Source organism: Oryza sativa, chromosome 11 (assembly GCF_034140825.1).
Source record: "Oryza sativa Japonica Group chromosome 11, ASM3414082v1".
Classification (NCBI taxonomy): domain Eukaryota; kingdom Viridiplantae; phylum Streptophyta; class Magnoliopsida; order Poales; family Poaceae; genus Oryza; species Oryza sativa.
In genome coordinates, this window is record NC_089045.1 from 53,304 (window position 1) to 76,869 (window position 23,566).

Below are 23,566 nucleotides of genomic sequence, written 5' to 3' on the forward strand. Positions count from 1 at the left end.
CTAACGTGTCGGCACCGCACGGCATCAACCAACGGTCTCAAGCACTGATGACCGAGCAAAGATAAGAGATGGCGATGTAGCATCAGCCATTGGTGTAGGAATAGAGCACGAGGAGCTTATTGGCGATGAGCGCGGAGGCCAACATAGTCATTAACAAGGAGGGAGAGGCGGTGTGGTCACTAACGAGGAGGAAGAGGCCACAGAGTATGTAGGAGACTGTTAAGCACGCAGGTGGCAACGACGACATATGCAGGAGGAAGCAGAGCATATCCTAACCAGACCTTAACCCTAGTCCTTAACCCTAGTCATCTCCGACTGTCTGTGCGAGCACTTTTTTCTTATTCTTTTCTTTTTTGAACTGTTTGAGCCATATATAAGGTTAATGGACTAATGATCCCTTCTGGCCCATGTGCCTAAAATAGACCCATGCTAGCACGACACAACCCGTCTTCTTACTAGGCCATGCCTAGGCTCCGACCACGGGTCATGGGCTAGCACAACACAACCCATTTCATTAGCAGTACAAAAAGAACCCATATAGTGTTAGGCCAGCCTGTTAGTTTTTCCACCTAGTATGGAAAAAGGGTGTTAATTTTAAAAGGAAAAAGTACGAATTACCCCCCTCCCCGGAACTATTGCGGTAGTACGATTTACCCCCTAAACTACAATAACGGACATTTGACACCCCAAACTCTTAAAACTGGACGAATTACCACCCTAACTCGATTCGAAGCAGTTTTTATCCTACATGGCACACATGTGGCGATACAGTCAGCAAAAACAAATAAAAATCGGTGGGGCCCACCTGTCAGCGCTTTATTTTTTCTCTCCTTCTCTGCCCCCCTCTCCCTCTCTCTCTCGATGTGAAAAGAGGAAGCAGCTGGCGGGCGGTGGGCAAGGAGCCAGGCTGGGGCGGGTGGGGGCGGAGGCGGGTGCCGGCGGCTGGCGGGCTGCGGGCGGCGACGAAGGCGGGCAGGGGCAGAGGCAACTGGCGGGCGGAGGGCGCGGCGGAGGCGGCTACCGGGGGCGGAGGCGGCTGCAAGCGATGGGCGAGGAGCCGAGGCTGACGGCGGGCGAGGAGCCGAGGCTAGCGGTGGGCTGAGTAGGCTGCGCCGATCTCCATCCCCGTGAGCTGAGTAGGGGGTGCCACCGTCGTCTGCTTCCGCCGCATCCAGGTGAGCACCCATTCACCACGCACACCCTCCTCATCTCGCAACAACGACTCCCGACAACTCCGGCTATCTCCCAGAGTTCGCCGCTCCCGCCTCCGTTTCCCGCGCCGGTTCGTCGAACTTCGGCTAGGACGGTCCATATCTTCGCTGTCGGGCCACGTGTCTATCCACAGAAGCCTTAGTTCATTTTTCCTAGCGTGCCACGTGGCCTAAAATACTATGAGCCACCAGCAAAGAATTATCTTCGCTGGTGGCCGACCTAAGGCTACCGCAAGCGGAGATACTTCTTTATTGGCGGTTGCGTTAAGTCCGCCGCCAGCAAAGACATGTCTTCTCTGGCTGCCGTCCTAAGGCTACCGCCAGCAAAGAGTTCTCTTTGCTGGCGGGCGTTCCTTTCTCGGCCGCCAGCGAAGATGCGTTTTGGCTGACGGTAAATAACTGCTGGCGAAGATCTCGACATTTTCACTAGCCTTTGCTTTGTGGCGGCTGCGATTTCCGCCAGCGGAAACCGAAAATGGCCGCCACGAAAGATGGTTTTCGTAGTAGTGCTGTGTTCTGCCCCAACTTGGCCTCTGCGGCATGCAGCCGCCGCCTGGCAAAGCCCTCCACCACCGGCCACAGGTGCCGACGCGGCGCCTGCTCCAGCCCACCGCCGCCCGTCCTCGCGCCGCCGCCCACCTCCCCGCCCATGCGCACTGCCCCGTGAGAGAGAGAAGAGAGAGGAGAGAGAGAGGAAGAGGGGAGAGGAGTATGACAGATGGGACCCACATTTTCTTTAATAAATAAAATGCTGACTGGATTGCCACGCGTACGCCAAGTAGGACAAAACCGCTCCGGATTGGGTCGAGGTGGGTAATTCGTCCTGTATTGAAAGTTCGGGGTGAGTAATGTCTTGTTTTCGGGTTTAGGTGGATAATTCGGTCGACCGCGATAGTTCAGGGGGTAATTCGTAATTTTTCCATTTTAAAATTTAGGACCTTAACTAGCTTAAGGTCTAGCTGGTTAGTGGCTTACTTTATTGTAAGTATGACAAGGCATATAGAGTGTAGCTAGGCAAAACCTTAATCAAGAAACTTTGGCTCAATTTGACCGACATGTGGGACAATGATCAAACAAGACTAAGTCTAAAAGTCAATAGCATTATATATTTTTTTAAAAGGATATATGTAGTATAGTAAAGACATACATGCTAGTAAGTATAGCAGCTAGCTAGCCATATTATATAGTAGGTAGGTGATCACTATGATGTTTGCTTGCCGCAATGGATGGTGTCGTCGTGCTTGGCCTTGCGCTCCGCCTCGAAAGACGTACTTAAGTCGTGGTCCTGCACATGTGAAGCGGAGGTGGGGGATGTCCTGTGGTGGAGCCAGTCGATGATGTCGCGGAAGACGGCATCGATGTTGTGAGGGAGTTCGCCGGAGGTGAGGGCGTGCCACATGCCGGTGTAGAGGTGGAAGGTCTTGTCGGTGGTGGAGGCGGAGCGGTAGAGGAGGTCGCTGACGGAGGGGTCGGTGACCCGGTCGGCGGCGCCGTGGAGGATGAGGAAGGGGAGGGAGACGTGGGGGAGGATGGTGGACTCGATGAGGATGCTGACGCGGAGCAGCTCGTAGGCGGTCTTGAGGCGGGGCCTGCCCTTGTAGCACAGTGGGTTCCCTCGGATCTCGTCTCGCTTCCCCTGCATCCTGTATGCCAGGTCGATCACGTCATTCGTCGGCACCACCCGCCACGTCGGTATGATGCTTGTCATCACCTTCAGCACGCTCACCACCATCGGGTGCGGCCGCATCTCCTCCGCGATCTGCAACCACGCATTTTACTAGTATTCAACCACATGCATCCATGATATTTGAGGCAGTCAGAAACGTTTCCTTGCGTTGCGTTAAAAGAAGATAATAATCTGAAAGTGGCCGGCCGGTAGGTAGCTTAGAAAATGAGAAAGAGACAGCCTGTTCTGTTATGTAGTATAATCTAAATATCTAATCTAATCTTGGGGACGCATATGTAGACTGAATGATTCGTGGATGGCATGCATGTGGCGGGCAAAAAGAAAAAGGAAAAGTCAGAGTCAAAGGTTAAGATGGAGTTGAACGGACCTTGCACATGGGGGCGACGAGAATGGCGCCGGTCCAGAAGTCGGGGCGCAAGCGGTGGAGAAGAAGGGCGACGGCGCCGCCCATGGACTCGCCGAGGAGGAATCTGCGGCGGGGGAAGGAGGCGGTGGCGGTGGAGAAGAAGGAGTCGCAGTCGCGGACGAGGGCGTCGAGGTCGGGGACGTAGCCCTGGAGGCCGTCGGAGTGGCCGTGGCCCTCGTAGTCGATGCCGTGGACGGCGTAGCCCGCCCTGGCCAGCCGCTCCGCCGTGCCGCGCATCGTCACGCTGCACTCCACCGCGTACCCATGGCACAGGCAAACCACGCCTCTACTGCTCTCCTTGGGAATCCACGCGCAGGTGAAGAGCCGCATCCCTCGCGAATTCACCACCCAATCCTCCGAGTAATTGTACCCACCCCCATCGCCGCCGCTGCTGCTGCTCATCGATCGATAGATATTCCTGCCCTGGCTACTACTGCTACTACCACCACGGCACCACCTGGACCTGCACCTGGCTTAGCAACTTAATTAGCAGATGCAGCTGTAGAGGGCAGAAGTGCTACCAAGGAAGGAAGGAAGGATTTAAAGGCAGGCAGCTAGCAGCCACGGCCGAGCCGAGGATTGAACAACGAATTTGAAACAGAGTAATTATAATAATCTACAATCCTTCGTTGAACCCGCCCGCGCGCGCGCGGATAATCAATTAATTAATTGATCGTTTTAGAACGTGCACGTAACACGTCGCGTGCAACATGTGGACACGTACGTTTTGGGGGCGACGACCGATCCATATATAATTCCCTCAAATTAATCAACGACTTCTATATATTATCGATCTCGCTCTTTATTGGTATTTCTTCTTCTTACTTCCTTAATTAACTTAATTTGGCCCTCAGAAAATTACATTACATACAGAAACAATCTATACTCCACAAAACTATAGGACGGACGTATTATAGTATGGCAAAATCTAAATCAAAAGGCCTCTCGTTTTAGTGCTAACGAGAGACCTACCTAGATATTAACTGTAGTACTAGTCCCCATCAAGTAAGTATAAAATATATTTCTATCACCTATGTTTTAAATAAAATTTTCTTTTAAACTATTCATCCGATTTATGATCCGATTACACGCGGTTGTGTTTGTAAGAATTAAATCTTTACAACAAGATCTCACATGATTATATTTTGATGAAAAATTACAAATTACTTTTATAGTATATCTAAATTACTTTTTAGACATATAAAAGTAATTTCAGTAAAACTTAAAAGTAATTTACATATATTATAGAAGTAACTTAAGACAAAAAGGAAGTAACTTTGTCATGACATTAAAAGTAGTTCCATTATGGAGGTAAAAACGTGAGTCAATCTAAAAATTAAATTTAATCAGTACAAAATATGGAATTGACTAAAAAAAGATAATAAAATAAACAACTCACAACATTATGATTGTATAATAAGTAATTTAATCAAATCGAAAAGTAATTTATATATATGATAAAAGTAACTTACATATATAATAAAAGTAATTTACAACATATATATTTTTTTATCAAAATATAGTCATGTAAGATCTTATTGTAAAGATTTAATTGCAATGAATACAATGGTGTAATCGGATTATAAATTGGATAAATAATTTAAAAGAAAAATCTATAAGAAGAAAAAAACATATATCATTTGGTGTATTAGTATGCAATCATGTCTAAGATGAGTATCTGGTTAAGAAAATATAGCATACATCAGACTGCTTGATGCATCTCTCATGCATTCATTTATGACACGTCTCTATACTTAAACTTTCTACTATACCTGCCTATCAACATCGATCGCCCGCCGGCCTGTATATGGTTGATACGTATCTTCCACAACAGAAAATCAAATCCACGTCTCGTTCTTCCAACCGCACAATAGTAGCACGAGCACACACAAGAGGGGTCCGTCCGATGGCTCAATGGATTGTATGCTTAAGGGCATGTATAAATGTAGAGTCTAATATAAGCTCTCTATATTAATTAATGTTACTATAGACTATTCTCCTACAATGGTAGAGACAATAAGATTTCTAAACTACTCTATTAATGAACTAAATATTTTTAGAGTAAACTGCATATTGGGTCACTATTTTTACCACTCTTTCAGCTTGGACCAGGGGTATATCTACATTTTCGTATTTGGACTAGGTAAATTTACAAAAGTTTCACCTTGGGGCTGTTCTCAGACCTACAGCTCCCTCTCTCCTCTTTGTGCTCTCTCACTCTCTTTATTCCCTCATTGGATGCTGGGTGGGCTCAAGATGCAGTGTAGCATGAAGCTGTCGGTCGAGCTCGACTTAAGTGAGGCACTAGAGCTATTTGGACTAAGGTCGAGAGTTGAGTTGGGCTCAAGGCTGAGCGCGGCACTGACGACAGCGCGACAGTGCTCAAGGTCATGGTCAAACGCGTAGTGACGCCAGTGTGGCTTGGTGGACGCTTCCAGCCAATGCCGATGCTGATCCATCCATTCACCGACGGACTAACCATCCATTCATTTGTCTCGGACAAATTGACCTCCACGCTGTTGGGTACATGGCAGGCTTGCTGATCACCTTCCTAATGGAGAGGATCAGCCGATCAAGCCGTTTGCTAGCCGGTTCGTCACATTCCTAATGGGGCAGCCAGTGCAGTTCGGTGATGGTTAATTTGGGATATGGAGAATAGGAAGGAGAGCTAGAGATAGAAGAACCAGCCCAAAGTGAAGCAATGGGTAAACATAAGTGGTCCAAAGTGAAATTATTTGTTTACCCCTAGTCCAACTTGCAACAATAGTAAAAAAAAAGAGGCCCAAGATGCAATTCACTCATATTTTTATATTATACTTCTTTCCTTTTCTACACCCCATGCAACAAACTTTTCGTTAATAAATGCTAAGAGTCTACTCTAAGCCGTTGTCATGCATAGCAACGATGTTTCTCATTAATTCCCTCTCTTTCTTCCACTTTACCAAAATTACTTGCATGATAACGAAGAGAGCCCGTCATTAGACACCATTGTACATGCCCTAACACCCCCAGCTTGCTCACAAAATTTTAGCACAAAAGAAAACAATCTATAAAATATGCATCACCTATCGACTTTACTGGGGTGTTTGCACACGCCATGAGCAAGTTGAATGCCTCTCCCTGAAAACAAATTACCCTAAAATCAATTACTACTATACAAATGATTTTTGCAAACAACTAAAACATATTTTCGCAAACGGCTAAGTGGCCCGCCCCTCCTATGTGTTTGTAAAAATTAGCATTTTCCTAATCGGATAGCGCACTCTCACGTGAAAATCCATGTTCGCATGCGTATCTGAGACCGCATCCGAAAATCTATTTATGCAAACAGACAGGTTAGAATGCCCAAGTGCAAACTTTTTCAAAAAATAAATAATTCTATACTTAATTAAAAAAATGCTTAAGCTTTCCGTATCCCGTAATTATTTTGGTCGTCTCTTTTTCTTCGCCACTTTTCTCTTTTTTTCGCCTCTTGTTTTTTTCGCCGCTTTTTCCTTTTTCTGTTCCCCTCGCTTTTTTTTCTTCGCCTTAATTTTCTCCATCCGCCCTTTTTCTGTCCGTGGTTTTTTCGTTTTTTCTGTTTTTTTTTCGTTTTCTTTTTTTGGCCTTACTTCTTTTTTTTCCATCACTCTACATTGTTTTTTTACACGTGGGTAAGGATTCATTTTTGATGGTTTTTTTTGCCGGACGAAACACTAGCACCCGTGCGGCCACAACAATCTTTCTACCCATACGTTGCCTCCTTCAATTGATTGCAAAAATGATTCCCCACTACCCCTCACTATTTCCCATGATTTTATTTTTTACTTTCAATTCCGCTTTTATTTACTAGATTGATTCTGTATTTAAAAGTCACCTTTTTGTCCCGTGTTTGATAGATTCGCTCCAATTTTGATAAAAACGGAAAGAGCATATTGACTATATAAAAACTCTCAACCAATTTTGGGAGATCGAGAAAGATTCAATCAGATTTGATGGAAGGATCGATTCTAGCATTTTACGGGCACGAGACGTCTTCCGAGATTGAAGACGGCAGTCAACTATGCGAGTTGGGTCTACATTTTCACTTGTAGGCTAGGTCAAAGAGAGACGGGCTAAGCAGAGGGAGGTAACGGGTTGGGCTAAGACTGAAAAAGGAAGGAGGTAGCGGCCGGGCTGGTCTGGGACTGAAAAGAAAGGAAAAAAATTGAGCTTTTAGGCTTTTAGCCCAAAACAAAGTGAGACTGAAAAGGAAGGAGGTAGTGTGGCTGGGCTGGTCTGGGCTGAAAAGTAAGGAAATGGACTTTTAGCCCAAACCAAAGAGTATAATGTATGTGATTCAAAAATGGTTTTACCCGTTGCAACGTATGGCCATTTTTTCTAGTAAACACAAATGATTGAAAAACGCAAGCCACCTCCATCACCGCACGAATAACAACATCGTAGAAATTCCAAACATTATAACAACATCGAGGTACTATATTTATTAACGAGGTTAAGTCGAAACGTATATTTCTAGGACATTGATTAAGAACACTCCTCCCCCGATCCAATATAACTATAGTGTATCAGGGTGTTAATGAACCCTCGATCAGGCCGGCATCCAGTCGTCCCTCGACTATGCTACTATCGTCATGCAGTTAGAAAAGCTAGTGTGCCTCTCTATTTAAGAGAGCATAGAACAAAGTCCAACTCTGATTCATTCTATTCTACGCATGTTACCCATGGTGCTGGTGTCCTTGACCGAGGGCGCATAGAGTGCAAAACCAGTGGCCTCCAACGGCGATGTGCCGAAGCCTGAAAACACCTGGAGCCACATCGTATCGGGTGGTGAGGGTGAAGATGATTGCGTCGATGCCGATCGAAACCCTGTACGTGAAGATACACCCCTAATGCCCAACCCAAAAGGTTGAACCAAGTTCCCATCTTTACCTCCAAAGGAAAAAGTCCACCGCCTTGCTGCCACTAAGAGGACTTGAAGAGTGGGGGGCGGGGGGGTGTAGTGGGATAGAGAAGGAAGGAGGGAGAGAGGTGGGAGGATGGTTTGTAGGCCCCACTCTATTTGTTTAAAAGAGAAATTATGACTGGGCTACCATGTGGATGCCATGTTAACAAATGCAACTGTCAATACTGCCCTGATTCACAAAGGAAAAAATCTATTTTAACTCGTTGGGTATGATTCGTATTCATCAACCGTAAACCTGGTATAACGACTACTCCCAATTGGTTGGATCGTAGGGCAATGATTTACTTCACGGGCGAGGTCTCTAGTTCAAGTCCAGGCGTTCTCCCTCCATTAAACATAGGAACTTTAACCCCAATCCAGGGTCAAACAAAGATACTTGTTAGCCTAATCCCATGTGTACCCGTAGCCAAACTGGGAATGAATTTTTTGCTTTTTCACTGAAGTACTCTTGCTTTTGAACTCAGCAAATCCCTCCTTTTCCCGCAACAAAGTTCTTTAGTAATCCGGGCTAACTTTTGTCCATAAACCCCGCGTAAGAAGTAAAATGACAAGGGAGGACAATTCTTATAATATACTAGTGGACAAGCTCCAGGGGAATAATCTCTTTCTTATTTCTTTCCCATGAAGACCAGGAACGGGCAAATCAAGAATTTTACTTCGAATTCCGGACCTCAACATCCTGCTACTCATGGTGTTTCATGCTAATTATTAAAATCGGTGCAAAATGACTCACATGGCAGTATTGACTCTCATTGTTTCTAAACGTGCACACGTCACGTGCAACATGTGGACATGCGATCCATCCATGTCAACTCAAACCCCTAATTCAGTTCTCTCAAATTAATCAACTACTCCTCCCATATACAACATTATCAGTATCCCGATCCATCTTTTGATACTACAAGCGAAACGATACTGATCCCACCTAGTATCCGAATTTTCATACTATCTTGATCTTACTATTGATTTTCACATGATCTTACGAAATTTTAGGTAGTATCCCAAAACTACGATCACTATAATCCCACCAAATATTATTTAAAATAAGGTCGATTAAAAATAATATGAATAAATATGCTCAAGTTTACATAAAAACCAATTAAATTTATCAAAATCAATATTATATGCTTTAATTTATAAACATATTATCTATAGATATTATGTAAAAAATATGCACTTTCTAAAATCTGATAATCTGATAGTATTCCGATCCTCGATAAGATGATATTACAAATAAAAAAACAATTCTACCTAGCTAATATCTCCATACTTATTACCTTGCTGGTTCTCACCAGAAAAACAAACAAACAAACTATACATATTCTAGTATGCATATTGCACCATCCCAACATGTACGTCCCTAACCGCCTAATATAACGTCGACCTGTCACACTATAGAGCTAACACTTGATGCATCTCTCATCCATAAACATCTCTATACATAAACTACCTCTGTTATATATGCCTATCAACATCGATCGCCTGTCGGCCTGTATATAATTATAATTAAGAAAAAATGTCCATTATATTTTTTCAAACTTTTTCACCGAAACACTTAACCACCTACACAATTTCATGGTTCATTTTTACCCCCATATTGTTAAAAATGGTTTACCTTACTCCCTAATGATATTTATCTTGTTTCGTTTCTCTTTATATATGTCATATTTTACAATGGAATTTCGTGAGATTGATACATATGCATTATAACTTATCTCTCAGCATTTTCTAGAATCTTTTAATCGTTGTTTACATAGGTTGGAAGCTTTGAGACCATTTTAAACATAGAGATTTTAAATTTTAAGCAAATAGTTAAGAAAAATTTTCAAACTATTTTAGAACTTTGATAATGGTCTCATGTATGGCTGTACAACATTTAAGCAACAAAGAAAAGAAAAATAATTAACCAGTAAAGTGAAAAAAATTAATAGTTTAGAAATAAAATGAACCAAAAAATAGTTTAGGGTTAAGTGATCCAATGAAATAGTTCAGTGTAAATTAGATTTTTTTCTATAATTAACATGGTATTATCTTCATAAAAATTCTACAACAATAGAAAGTCAAATCGACATCTCGTTATTCCAACCGTTGAAGCTACGGTTACATGACCACAGAAAAAATTAGAAAACAACCTATCTAGCCACCCCCCACTAGAGTGTTTGTAAGGCACCATGACCAAGATTGAACTTTGAATATATTTGTCCCATTGCTTCGGACAGATCAGCCACGGCTGTGGCTAGAAGAGAAAGATACATGTCAAACTAGTCCAGTGCCCCTGTTTGGAAGATTAGCCCAGGGCTAATTTTAAGAGCTAATGTTTAGTCTTAAATTAGTAGCCTAGGGTGATATGCTTGGATCCATAGGCTAATTGAGGGCTAAAAGGTGGAGAGAGAGTAAAGAGAGAGGAGAGAGAGAGAGAGAGGGAGATATGGCTATTTTTTATGGTCCCCACAAAAAATTAGCCCCATTAGCACCCCTTGGAGGGGCTAATATTTTGAGGAGGGCTAATTCACTTTAGCCCCAAATTAGCCCATATGTTTGGATCCTTAGGGGCTAATTTAGAGCTAAAAGGTAGGGGCTAATAATTAGCCCATGGAACCAAACAGGGCCCAGGTCCTAGCTGTCAAAAGCTAGGTATCTAACCATAGATGGCCATCTGGGCCGCCCGGCACGGCACGGCCCAAGCCCGGCGGTGCCTGGGCCGAGGCTTGTCGGGCCGGCACGGCCCGACCGATGCACCGGGCCGTGCCGTGCCAGCCCACGGGCGGCATACACGGCCCAGGCATGGCCCAATACTAGTCGGGCCGTGCCGGGCCGGCCCGAAGGCACGATGGGCTATTGTGCTGCCTCACAGAAAGAGTCTATTTTTGATCCCTCAACTCTGTGGGCTGTGTTTAAATGGCTGGAAATAAGTCTATTTTTGATCCCTCAACTCTGTGGGTTGTGTTTAAATGGCTGGAAATAAGTCTATTTTTGGTCCCTCAACTCTGTGGGTTGTGTTTAAATGGCTGGAAAATAAGTCTATTTTGTATACCTATTTTCTTGGGCCATGCCTTATACGATTATATAAGTCTATTTTTTGTCCCTATATTTTTTTTATTTGATCGGGCCGTGCCGGGCCGGCCCACCGTGCCGAGGGTGCAGCCCAGGCACGGCCCGGCTGTCGGGCCGGGCCGGCACGGGCACGACCCTAGTCGGGCCGGGCCGTGCTTGGGCCGGGCCAAAATTGCGGGCTTCGTGCCGGGCCGTGGGCCTCGGGCCATATGGCCATCTATATATCTAACCAACTGCATCCTAAAACTCAAAATATTAAAAAAACCATACCATCATCCATTAGCAATTATTACATCATAATTCTCATGCAAACATGCTATGTCATCTATATTTTAATATATTCTAAAGCTTTAAAATACAAGCATGTTAAATTATCATCCCACATAATTTACACAATATTTCAACACACATTACTTTCAATTTTGAATTACATATCAATCTATATACTATTTAAATTATCATAAACCACATCAACTTAAGTGGTTTATAGCCTTTCCAATGATCAATCATAAATACAAATTCTATAAGCTTACATCATCTAGTTATATTACACGTTATTTCTACTATTATCATATTAAACTCTTGCAACAACCCATGGGGTTTCATCTAGTATATCAAATGAGCGTCTTAAAAGAATTTTGTCCCCCACTAGAATTTTGTCAACTGAAATACTAAACCCTGGGGGTGTGACTGTTAGAACCAAATCAATCTACTTCTTTGGCTAGTTTGTGCAACAGTTTTATTTGACGTGACATGTTGACTTGACCACCATAGCTAATGTGGTACAATTTTATTTAAAAAATGATCGTGGGGCCCATATGTGAGTGAGGGTTCTGTTTCCTCTCTCCCTCTGCAGTAGTGAGGCAAACAAAAAATGCCATTTGTCATACATGTCAGATGGGCCTCTTCTAGGGCTAAGGCAGCGCGAGGTTGCCGGTGGTATCGAGGGGGGCTAGTGAGGGTACCGTCGGGGTAGAGAAAGATTATGGAGAGAGAGAGGGGAAGGGATCCTAGACCCTGAACCGGTAACGACCGCTCATCGTTGTTATGGGGGCTGCCATGGCTTGGCATTGGAGAATGAGTAGTTGTTGCCTAAGCTCCACATGATAATCAGGGAGATGTGAGCGGCCACAGCTACACGAGGAAGGGCTCCAATGCCCTCTGTGTTGCCCCGTCTCGGTCCTCTCAGTATCAATCTGAGTACCCAGCCGTCTCCCCAAGATTAATCTTCTTAGGTAGCGTCAATCTGAGCGCCCAACTGCCTCCTCGATATCAATATGCTTGGCCCGATGTCGATTTGCATGCCTAGCGTCCTCTCATCACTGGTCTATGCTATGGCAATGTTACAACAGTATGATAAAACCATGGTCGAAACTGTACGGGGATGCAAAGTGAACTGGTTTTAACAATTAAGGAAAGCTTCAGAACCATATATTGATGCCCGGTTCTATATCAGTGGGACTTACCATTTTTGGCCGTGCCATTCGGGCTATACTCTCTTTTCTAGTCTAGTTTTCTGGCCGTACGATCCGCGCGAGATGATTTTTTTCATGGCTGATGCGCAATCAACCGTGTTGGTGAGTGATGTGCGAACGACTTTGATGCCCGGTTCTATACCAGTGGGACTTACCATTTTGGCCATGCCATTCGGGCCATACTCTCTTTTCTAGTCTAGTTTTCTGGCCGTACGATCCGCGCGAGATGATTTTCTGGCCGTGCGATCCACACGAGATTTGAAAAAAAAATCTGTACGCGTGTGCTTGCAGGGGCTCGAACCCAGGGTCTCCATCCTGGAAGCCATGCGTGCTAGTCACTTGATCTGCTGCATGTATTTGAAAAGTTAAATGAGTTACATTTTAGTTATACTCCAGTTACACCCTAGTTACAACTACAGTGTAACTACATTGTAACTATTGTGTGACTGCACTGTAACTATATTATCATCTCTATATAATTTAGATATAATGTTACATATATTATTTTAATACTTATATATGAGTTACATTATAGCTATAGTGAAATTATATTGTAATTATACTATCGTTAAATTTGAAAGTTTTCTCCTTAAAAAACCTTCGACAGTTCTCTATATAGTACCTTTTTTTCTATAGCATGCCGAATCCAACGGGGACAGCCCAGACCCTTGGGCCTTGTAGCACACATGCACGTTTGTTTCATTATTCCAAATTGCATTTTTGTTTGTTTCAAATTCATATATACAAACTATAAAATTTATGTATGCAAAGTTTCCTCAGAAAATTGATTCTTCTCAAAATTATATATTTATATAAACGTTTTGGTGTAATAAAATATATGTATAATGGGAAAAAAATAGGGTTAGCTTATGGGCTGATGGCCCGTAGAACAGGAAAACACAAGTGGGCCATTCTTTTTCTCTAGATGGGCTCACGGGCTCACTGGGAAGAGGTAATTAATAAATAACCTAATAGTGCTCTTGTGGAGCCCCACCTTTATTTTATTTTAATCCTAATAGATGATAACAAGTCAACATCTCGAGAGACTGATTTTGATTCACTACTAGGGCATGTTCAAAGGTAGCCTATGATATATATAGACTCTTAGTTTATTTGGATATATACTATTCTCTCTTACAACGGTTGAGAGGACAAAATACTCTAATAATTAATGCACCGAAATAAATTTTATTATTTTTCTTTCCTTTTCTCTATCCTGAATTAGCAAAGTTTCATTTTATAAATGCTAAGAATTTAAACCATTTCATACATAAGAATAATGTTAATTTCTCTCTCTTTCCCCTCTCTCTCATGACTCATGTTAGTCAGTAAACTTATTTGGTTAAGAACTTTAATAGTCTACTATTAATCATTATTGTATATGCCCTTACAACTCCTTTTAAGTAACGGCAATTAAGAATCAGTCTCATACAGAGAATAAAATATGACTATTTAGCAATCGATGTGTTGACAATTCAATGTAATCTGGGTAGTCAAAACGAAATAATTAAGAGTCCAACAATGAAGGAGTCCTGTTGCTACTTCTTTTTTGCTTCAGACGGTTGAATTGGTAACTGAAATGGGAAGAAAACTCCTAGCTTAATTAATTAGCTTGTTGACTGAAAACCACAAAGGAGCTAGTAATTCAGTTAGTACAATCTATAGGCTTATTTTCAACCCTGATTGTGAGAACAAGCGAAGCATTATGTTACGTAGGGTAGCATATCCTATGCACACAAACTCTCACGTGTACACACGTGCACACCAACTAAAAAATATCACGAAAAAATCTAGAAAAATTCATACATGTACTTTCAATAGTATTATACCTAAGGATAAAATCTTAACCTCAAATTCATTATATTTTAGCTGTAACAAAAAAACAAAAAATCTAATAGTTTTAGGGTTGTAATTCTGTCAGAATTTTGTCTTTTTTATTACTCTCTATGTAGAATACATTTGAAGATCCGACTTTACACGTAGATGTAATACTATTGGAAGTATATGTGTATGAATTTTTCTAGAATTTTTTTGATAATTTTTAGTTGGTGTACACGGTGTGTACACGCGAGGGCATGTGTACATAGGATACGCCCCTTTACGTAGTACAGTTATCGTCATTGCAACAACCACAAGGAAATTAATGTTATAGCGGTACACAATATAATTAGGAGTACAAATATGATGGTTCGTTCTGCTTATATTAATAATGTTACTAGCTAGTACAATGAGGTAAGTAGGAGTAATAATAACAGAGCACAATCATGCATCATCATATATATGAAATCAAAATTAGTTTGCTAGCTACGCTACTCCAGAAACTAACTGATGCAAGACAAGACTCAAGAAGAGTCAGCATGAGCTAGGCGTTGCAATAATCCCGCCGAAGAGTGCGGCGATGATGGCGTTGACGTCCCCCGGCGTCAGCCGCAGCGTTGCCCCGTGCCGGCGGTACAACATCCTGTACTTGGGTACCACCGCCGCTGTCGCCGCCGCCCTCAGCACCTGACCCATCTCCTCGTCTGCCGCCACCCACTTCTCCTGCTTCGCCACCGCCTGCATCACAGCCTCCTCCACCTCCACGCCGTCCGCCGCAGCGATTGCCTTGAGCACCTTGCCCCACGCCGCGCGCACGTACGCCTCCACGTGCCGCCGCGCCGCATCTTGGGCTTCACCGTCGTCGTCCCCGAGAGATGGAATTTTGGCCACTTTCCTGGCCACGTAGTGCGTGTTGTTCGCCATGAAGAGGTGCCTCAGCGCCGCCTCTCGGTAGCTCCCCGCCTTGGCCTCAATTTTGCGCATCAGGACCTGCACCAACCAACCGATGGACCACGATCTCTCCGGCGATCCCTGTTGCTGGTTTATGCGGTCAAGGGCTCCCTCGTAGTCGGCCAGGAAGACGAGGTAATTCATCACGTAGCGCGTCAGCGGGTGCACTCCGCCGCCGGCCACCGTGGCCTTGGACGGCTCCTTCTCGATGGCCACCTCCAAGTTGGCCAGCGCTCCCCGCGCCGCCTCACCGGCTTTGAACAGAGCAGAGCAGCCACGCTTCGCCACCTCTGACCTGTCACCGAACACCGACATGATTTCGGGCAGGATCTCGGTGAGAGCGTCGTGCACGTCCAGCACACGGAACAGCCGCTCCGGCGCGCGGCGCGCTCGCGCCACCGCGGCCTCAGCGACGTCCAGGAGATTTGCTGCCTGGTTGTTGGCCACGTCCTCGAACACCGCGTCGCCGACGGAGGCGTCACCGGCGAATACAGTGTCGCAGAGCTCCTTCTCCGCGGGGAAGACGGACGAGAAGGCGATTCGTGCCGCGGCGAGCCAGGACTGTATGTTGTCGTCGACCTGCTCCCAGGTAAGCTTGCTGAGCTGCACCTGCACGGTGGTGTGTTGGCGGCGGAGCGTGGCGGCCAGCGCTGCGCGGCGATGCTCCTTGAAGGTGGAGATGCACTCCTTGCCATAGCCGGCGGACATCATGGTGTCGGCGAGCGCACGGAGGCGGTCCCGACTGCCTGCAGGTGGTGGTGCGAGGAGTCGTGGGAGCTCGAGCTGAAGCCTCCGCATGGCCGTGTCGAGGAGATGATGGGCCTGGACGAGGCCGTGGCCGTTGTGGGCGTTGGTGGGGTCGGAGGCGAAGAAGAGCATGGCTCGGTGGAGGTCGGCGGCGGCGCGGAGGAAGTGGTCGGCCTCCGGGGAGGAGGCATGGAGGAAGAGAGAGGAGTGGTGGTCATCAGGATGCCACTTGGAAACCAGCGTGGCCGCAGCGGCGATGGTTTCCTCGACGACGGTGGTGGACAGCGTGCGGCGGTGGCGCTGCATATCGCCGATCAATCGACTCATCATCTGCTCCGTTGTTGTGGCGGCTACCAGAGCTATATACTCGACTCGAGATAGACAGGTACTCCCTCGCTAGCAAGCGTGTTTGCAGTCAGCAAATTTGTTTCTTGCAAGTAGCCCCTCTTGTTATCTTGGTCTTGTTGTTTGATCGGGTCAAGCTCAAGAATTTTATTTTCCTATGTGGCCGGCAACGGCAAGAACGTACACAACCTAACAAACAATCAGCGAAGGATCATTCTTTCCGATGCTGCTACTTGGTGTTTTTTTTTCTTTCTTAATTACTAATTCTTGTTTATTTACGACAAAAATATATTACACAGTATGATGAATGAAAGAGTTGAGTTGGTTGATAAGCACGAGGAAGGAAAGTAACACAGTTGGTTGCCCTAAATTTCATTACAACATACACACAAACTAGTAATAACAGAGTAGGCATAGGACTCATTTTCATTACAAGCTTAGGCCTGATGGCTGTTATCGGGAGGAAAGAGTCAACTTTCCATCTCGAGTTCATTGAGGGAGTCAAGGTGGACTTTGTCCATATAGGGAAAGGCCCAAGGGCTTCTCTACCCACTGCCTATATACTCTCTCCGGTTTCATTTTAATTGACGTTTTGGACAATGACACGGTTTACAAGATACATCTTTTACCTTATTTTTCTATTATAATATATATAATAAATAAATACATATTTATTTTTATTATAGTACTTTAAAAGACAAATCTATATATGTTGTTCTAGTTCCTTTAAACTAAATATTTTTAAAGTTATTAATAGTCTAAATTATAAAAGTTTGACCTCAATCTTGTCCAAAACGCCAATTAATATGGAACCGGAGGGAGTACATATCTAATGGAATCCCTCCGGCCGCCACTGTCCACCATGGCGCCCGCCAGCTTCTTCTTCGACCTCAGCATCCTCCCCTCTCCCCCCTCCCTGCCCGCCAACAACTCCAAACCTACCAACACTAGCGCAATCGCCTGCGCTTTCGACCTCAGCTACTCCGGCATCATGCTCGTGATCACCCTCAACGTGGCCTCCTTGTTGATGATTCTCATGTACCCATTGCCTCCGCCTCCCTCCACCCTCGCCGACACTACACACGCATCACCCTCTCCCTTGACTCCGCCTTTGCCCTCGCCCCCTCCACCTCCTGCCTCCTTCGCATCTACACTACTGGAGAACTGATCTGTGCCCCGATGGCAAAAATCACATTTGTCCTGATTCTAATAAGAACCATTTAAACCAGAACTAAAGAATATCTTTAGGCTCGGTTCAAAAGCCCAACGCCACTTTATGATCTTCACCAACCGGGACTAAAGATCATTTTTAGTCCCGGTTCAATTGTTGTTAGGAGGTGTCAGGCTACCGAGGATCTTTAGTCCCCGACCGGGACTAAAGATAAACACTTTAGTCTCGGTTGTTTATGCCAACCGGGACTAAAGATTGTGCACAGAGAAGGGAGAGACGCACACGTCACACCCTTAATTATAGCGTCGCACGGCCTCCTCGTCCAATCTTCTTCGCCCTCCCCACTCCTCTCCCTCCCCCTGGTTCTCTTGTGCAGCGCTAAGCAGAGCAAAGGTAGTGGAAAGAAACAAGATGAGACTAGAGGTAAAGCAGAGTTACATCGGGAGGAGAAGAGGAGAGAAGAGGAGAAGGAGAGGAGAGAAACAGAGCGGAAGAACCTACCGTGGCACCGAGGTTGCGAGGGAGGGAGATGCAGGGAGGGCCCTTGACGCTAGAGAGGTACCACCGTTTCTTCGTTGACCCATGGGGCACCCGCCTCACCATCGACCACCTCAACCATGGGGCAGGAGGGGAGGCGGCAGGTGGTGGTGCATGAGGCGGCGGGAACTGGAGGCGGCAATGATGTGGAGCGACGTCGGGTAGATCTATGATGATTTGTGATTTTTTAGATGATTTGTGAATTTGTGGATGATTTTGTTGTTGAGTATGTTCATGCAATTGATTTGTAAATTTGTGTATGATTTTGTTGTTGAGTATGTTTTTTCGATTTGTGATGTCAAATTGATGTGGAGATTTGGGGATCGATGTCGGGAGCAACTCAATGTGGGGGCGTTAGTGAGTTTGGCTCGAAATCAATATGCAAGTAGAAAAAACAATGAAAAAAAAGAGAAATACCTTTAGTTCGGCGTTGGTGAGTTCTGGTTATTTTAACTGGGAATCTTTAGTCCCAGATTGGGCATCCTGGTTTGCAACCTGGGACTAAAGGGGTTGCAAACCAGGACTAAAGAGGGTATCCCCAACAGTGCTATGACATCGTCCCCGCGCGCCCGCTCACCAGGCCACCTTCGACCACCTCTGTTAGGCTGCATTTCACCTCTGGGGTCGTGCTCGTGCCGACCCGGCCCGACAGCCGGGCTGTGCTTGGGCCACTCCCTCGGCATGGTGGGCCAGCCCGGCACGGCACGATCGGAAAAAATAGTATAGGGACGTAAAAGTAGAGTTAATTAACCATATAAGACAAAGCCCAGAGACAAGAGGAGTACAAAATAGACTTACTTTCCAGCCATATGGACACAGCCCACAAAGTTTAGGGAGGATACATAAACTTATTATGTGGAGAAGCACAATAAACTGTCGTGACTTCCGGCCGGCCCGGCACGGACCGAGTCTTACTGGGCCATGTGTGCAGACTGTGGGTTCGCACAGCACGGTTCGGCGTGTAGGTCGGGCCGTGCTGGGCGGCCCATTTGGCCATCTATACTTTGGTACCACTGGGATTGGGAGGCAACCGAACCGAACTGGCACAATCCATTCTCCCCACCTGTAGTGGCACAGCCCTTCGGGAGGAGAGAGCAAAAGGAGAGGCGAGAGAAATTGGCGCGAGGCTGCTCCCTCCCTCCTCTCGACACGGCAGTTGGGGCGGTGCCGCGGCTTTCGGCGGCAGCATGGCGCACAGCAGCGGGGGTGACGCAGCACGGCGACGGCGGCAGTGTGCATGGTTTTCTAGATTTCTGTGGAAGGTATCCCAAACCCTAGTTTCGACCTGTGTGATAGTTCAGACTTCGAACATGAATAAATACATATGTACTCGACATGGAAGAAAATGAAAAGAGAAAATTAAATCCCCTATATATGTTACTTGTTATAAAAAAAATATCCCCTATATACCACTGAAAGTTCATCATAAGACCATATCACTTCAATCTAAAAAATTATTGGTCCATACATTATCACTTTAATCTTTTCACTCAATACAACTCTTGGTCCATACATTATCACTTTAATCTTTTCACTCAATACTATGTATCATAATCTTTATATATACTAACTATATTTTCTGGATAATTATGCACTTTCCAACGGTGTATGTGCAAATATTTGAAAGCACACACCTCACCAGAAGTAGAGAACTTTGGTTATTCAGGTAGTTGTCACTGTCCTGTTGTTTTGTCTTAGATAAATAGATATATATCCAAGTTCAGATAATGACAATTTCATATTGTGCTGAAATTGTTCAGATAATGACATGAATTTCTCCCTCGGATTTGGTTCATTTTTCTAAGGATTGATTGCTTGATTGTTGGTTAAAATCACGGGAGAATGGCAGTATATTATGGCTGTGGTTGTAGTCTTGTAGATTTCATTTCTGGTCATGTTACTTTCATGATGCTAATTCATCTTATCATTTGTTCTTTTGAAGCAGAGAATGTTTAACCGGCTTTGCAAAGATGGTGCCTTGTTAATCCATGTGAGGGGGAGGGGGACGGGGAGCGGGATGTTACTTTGTTTTTTGTAGTTTGTTTTTAAATATATATCTAGGGGCTGAAATAATGGTTTTAATGAGGTCGGATATTTCATTCTTTTAGAATTTCCATGAGTTTTATTCATTTTTAAGATGTGATACATAGCAGCTTATGAGTGTAGAATGATAGATCCAATGACTGAAAATAACAGGTCTATCGATTGAAGTGCAAAATGAGATGTTTTGTTTTTTCATAGAATTTCAAGTACATTTCTTAATTTTTAAGATGTGATGGGTGATGGCTTGCACCCCAGAGGATATTTAACGTACATATTTATAATTACTAGAAAAAATACCCATGCGTTGCAACGGGTGATGTCTATTTTAATGTTATTATTGTTATATGATTTAAGTAAGATAAAATTCACTGTGGGAGTTCGCTTGGATATATACTTCCTTCGTACTCGTAAAGGAAGTCATTTTGGACAGCGACACGGTCTCCAAAACACCACTTTGACTTCTTGTTTCTATAAAAATATTTATTGAAAAGTGATATATGTATACTTTTATGAAATTATTTTTCAAGACAAACCTATTCATATAAATTTTACATATTCAAACTCAACAATTTGAGAGTTATTCATGATTTATATTCCGAAGGTTTGACTTAAACATTGTCCTAAACGACTTCCTTTATGAGTATGGAGGGAGTAGATATTTAGAAAATCCTTCTGTATTACCAAAAGTGAACGTTCTTAAAAACCGACTCTAATACGGATATGTATTTCTAAAAGCAAACGAACTTAAAACCCGACTCATACACGGATGACGTACCAAAATATCGGTAAAAACATATTCAATTTTTATAATAGTAGAGATACGTGGAATGATTTAAGATGGCATAATTAGTCAATTTTCTTTATAGTGTTTTTCGACTGCCACGCTAGTATTTTAGTTTTTTTACCTAGCAAAATATACGCAATACAGGTCTTGAAGTATTTATTTAATTACAAATAAAAACAATACAAACGAATTTAATGCTGTATATAAATTGAGAATCATGATTATTTAGCCATTTAAAATTTATATTATTTTATAATAAGTTGTTAGAAAATAGGAGAAAAGGAGAGAGCAGGGAATACATATGTATGTACGTTACATTGGCATGTAAGGTAGAAGGGAAGGGAGCAATCTTTTTTGAGATAGATCTAATAGGCCCACCAGTTGGTTTGAGTTATCTAGCTAGTATTCCTTAAAAATTAATCTAATAGTTAAAAATAATGGGTCTACTGATTTAAGCGAAAACCAATGGCGAGCTATTTTTCTTTTTGCTTCTAATTTATTAGAGCACCACATGACGGCTTAGGAGTGTTTGTAGAGCGTCACGTGGCAGTTTGAGAGCGTTTATAGGAATGTTAATAGAATTTTAGTATATAATTTATATATGTATGGTATTTTAGTTTTTTTAGCCTTGGTGAAAAAACTTATATGATGATTAATATGGAATAGAGAGAGTATCTCTGGTTTATTTACGATAAAAGTATATGATAATAAAAAGAGTTGGTTGATGAACACAAGGAACATTGGTGGGACCACCATGATTCATGGATACTCAAATGAGTATCCAAGATCTTGGAAAAAAGATTATATATATGAAGCCTATATTTAGAATGTGTATAGAAAAAGATAAAAAAGAGGCCTATTCATTCAAATATTAGGCTTTGGGTTGTAATTTTTTCTTATTCCTTCCCATTTCGAATACCCAACCTCAAAGTCCTGGACCCGTCCCTGATAAGGAAGGAACACAACTTTTCTTTTTTAAGGAAGGAAGGAACATAGGCCCTGTTTGATTCAGTTTAAGATTATTATAATCTGGATTATTAGAAGTATGCTGAAACAAACAAGTAGATTATTATGCTGGATTATTATAATCTATAAGCCAGATTTCTATAATCCAATAATCTCCTCTAAAGGAGCTTTTTTCAGATTATTGAGTGGTTAAAGACCCACTATCCTTACCCTTAGATGCCTCTAATAATCTAGAGAAACAAACAACTCGTAGCTTATTTTCTGTTACCTTATTATAATCCAGCTTAGAGTAATCTAATTTAATAATCTAGATTACAATAATCTTAAGTTGAAACAAACAGAGCCATAGTTGGTCGCCCTAGTTGATTGTTTCTTTCGCTATTTGCTGAAACATTGTTTTTATATAAGGTAAAACAACACCCGATCTAAACGAGTGAAACATTTTCCCCTCCGGCCTCCTTACCAGGGGCGGGCCAGCTATGATTCAAGGGGTATTTAGATATATACCCAAGATTTTTGGACAAAAAATAGGTATATATGCTCTATAATTCGAACGAGTCTACGGCTCGGGCGTCTGATTGGTTTGGAGAAAAATTGGGCGTTGACGTCAGCATGACGTCAGCGCTCGATTTACGTGCAAAACTATTTTAAACTGATTTTTCTCTTAAATTACTTATCCAATTGTACCATTAAATTCGTTGCAATTAAATCTTCAAAACAAGACCACACATGGATATATTCCAACAAAATTTTTTTTAGCTTATTATTGAATTATTTTTAAATGTTGCACGATGTTCCACCAGGTATATCGGAATTGTTTCACTCACTGCAACATTTGATCCATACATAGTGAAACATTATAAGTACACTAGGTGAAACATTTTTCGATGGAACAAAAAATAAACCGAATTCCCTTAATAGGAGGGTTTCCAAAATATTTGGGTTTTTTTGTTATAATGGAGTATTTCAGTTCACTGCAACATTAGATCTATACATAGTGAAACATTGTGAATACACTAGGTGAAACATTTTTAGTGTAAAAAAAAATAAACCAAATTTACTTAATAGAAGGTTTTTAAAATATGTGGGTGATTTGTTGCAATGGAGTTGTGTGTGTGGATAAGTGGTAGGTGAGGATAGGGGATATGTGGTGGAGCCCAGGTGCGCACGTGATGGGGGGAGACAATTTTTCCCCCTCCCCCGCGCGCCGAAGTTGAGCATTCTCGCTATACTTCGTATATGTATTCAAAAAAAATTAAAGAAGAAGCCTTAACTATTCATTTCATTTGGGCCTTGTTTCACCATTTTTTCCTATATTGGGCCCAAATTTCCCACTCCCGTCCCCTTGCCTCTCAGCCCACACTCATTTTGGGCCTTAACTCAGCCCAATTCCCATTTTTCGCTCCCCGACGGCCCAACAGCCGGC

General features: G+C 43.4%; 2 protein-coding genes across 2 annotated transcripts; both read right to left on the reverse strand.

Annotated features, from left to right (window-relative positions):
* Nucleotides 1-2,291: 2,291 nt before the first annotated feature.
* Nucleotides 2,292-3,814, reverse strand: LOC4349527 (caffeoylshikimate esterase). The gene is made up of 2 exons (XM_015759868.3): nucleotides 3,266-3,814; nucleotides 2,292-2,970 (listed from the first exon to the last, which is right to left on the reverse strand). Exons 1-2 carry the CDS (start codon nucleotides 3,704-3,706, stop codon nucleotides 2,413-2,415), a joined length of 999 nt encoding a protein of 332 aa, XP_015615354.1. The 5' UTR covers nucleotides 3,707-3,814; the 3' UTR covers nucleotides 2,292-2,412.
* An 11,150-nt stretch (nucleotides 3,815-14,964) lies between these two features.
* Nucleotides 14,965-16,622, reverse strand: LOC9269642 (exocyst complex component EXO70B1). The gene has a single exon (XM_015760582.3). The coding sequence runs from the start codon at nucleotides 16,619-16,621 to the stop codon at nucleotides 15,131-15,133; it is 1,491 nt and encodes a 496-aa protein (XP_015616068.2). The 5' UTR covers nucleotide 16,622; the 3' UTR covers nucleotides 14,965-15,130.
* Nucleotides 16,623-23,566: the final 6,944 nt, after the last annotated feature.

Bases quoted from the DNA above. Each gene is read 5' to 3' on its own strand.
- LOC4349527 (XM_015759868.3), bottom strand. From the start codon at position 3,706: ATGAGCAGCAGCAGCGGCGGCGATGGGGGTGGGTACAATTACTCGGAG. The intron at 2,971-3,265 runs GTCCGTTCAACT...GCGTGGTTGCAG, and splicing joins TCGTCGCCCCCATGTGCAAG to ATCGCGGAGGAGATGCGGCC.
- LOC9269642 (XM_015760582.3), bottom strand. From the start codon at position 16,621: ATGAGTCGATTGATCGGCGATATGCAGCGCCACCGCCGCACGCTGTCC.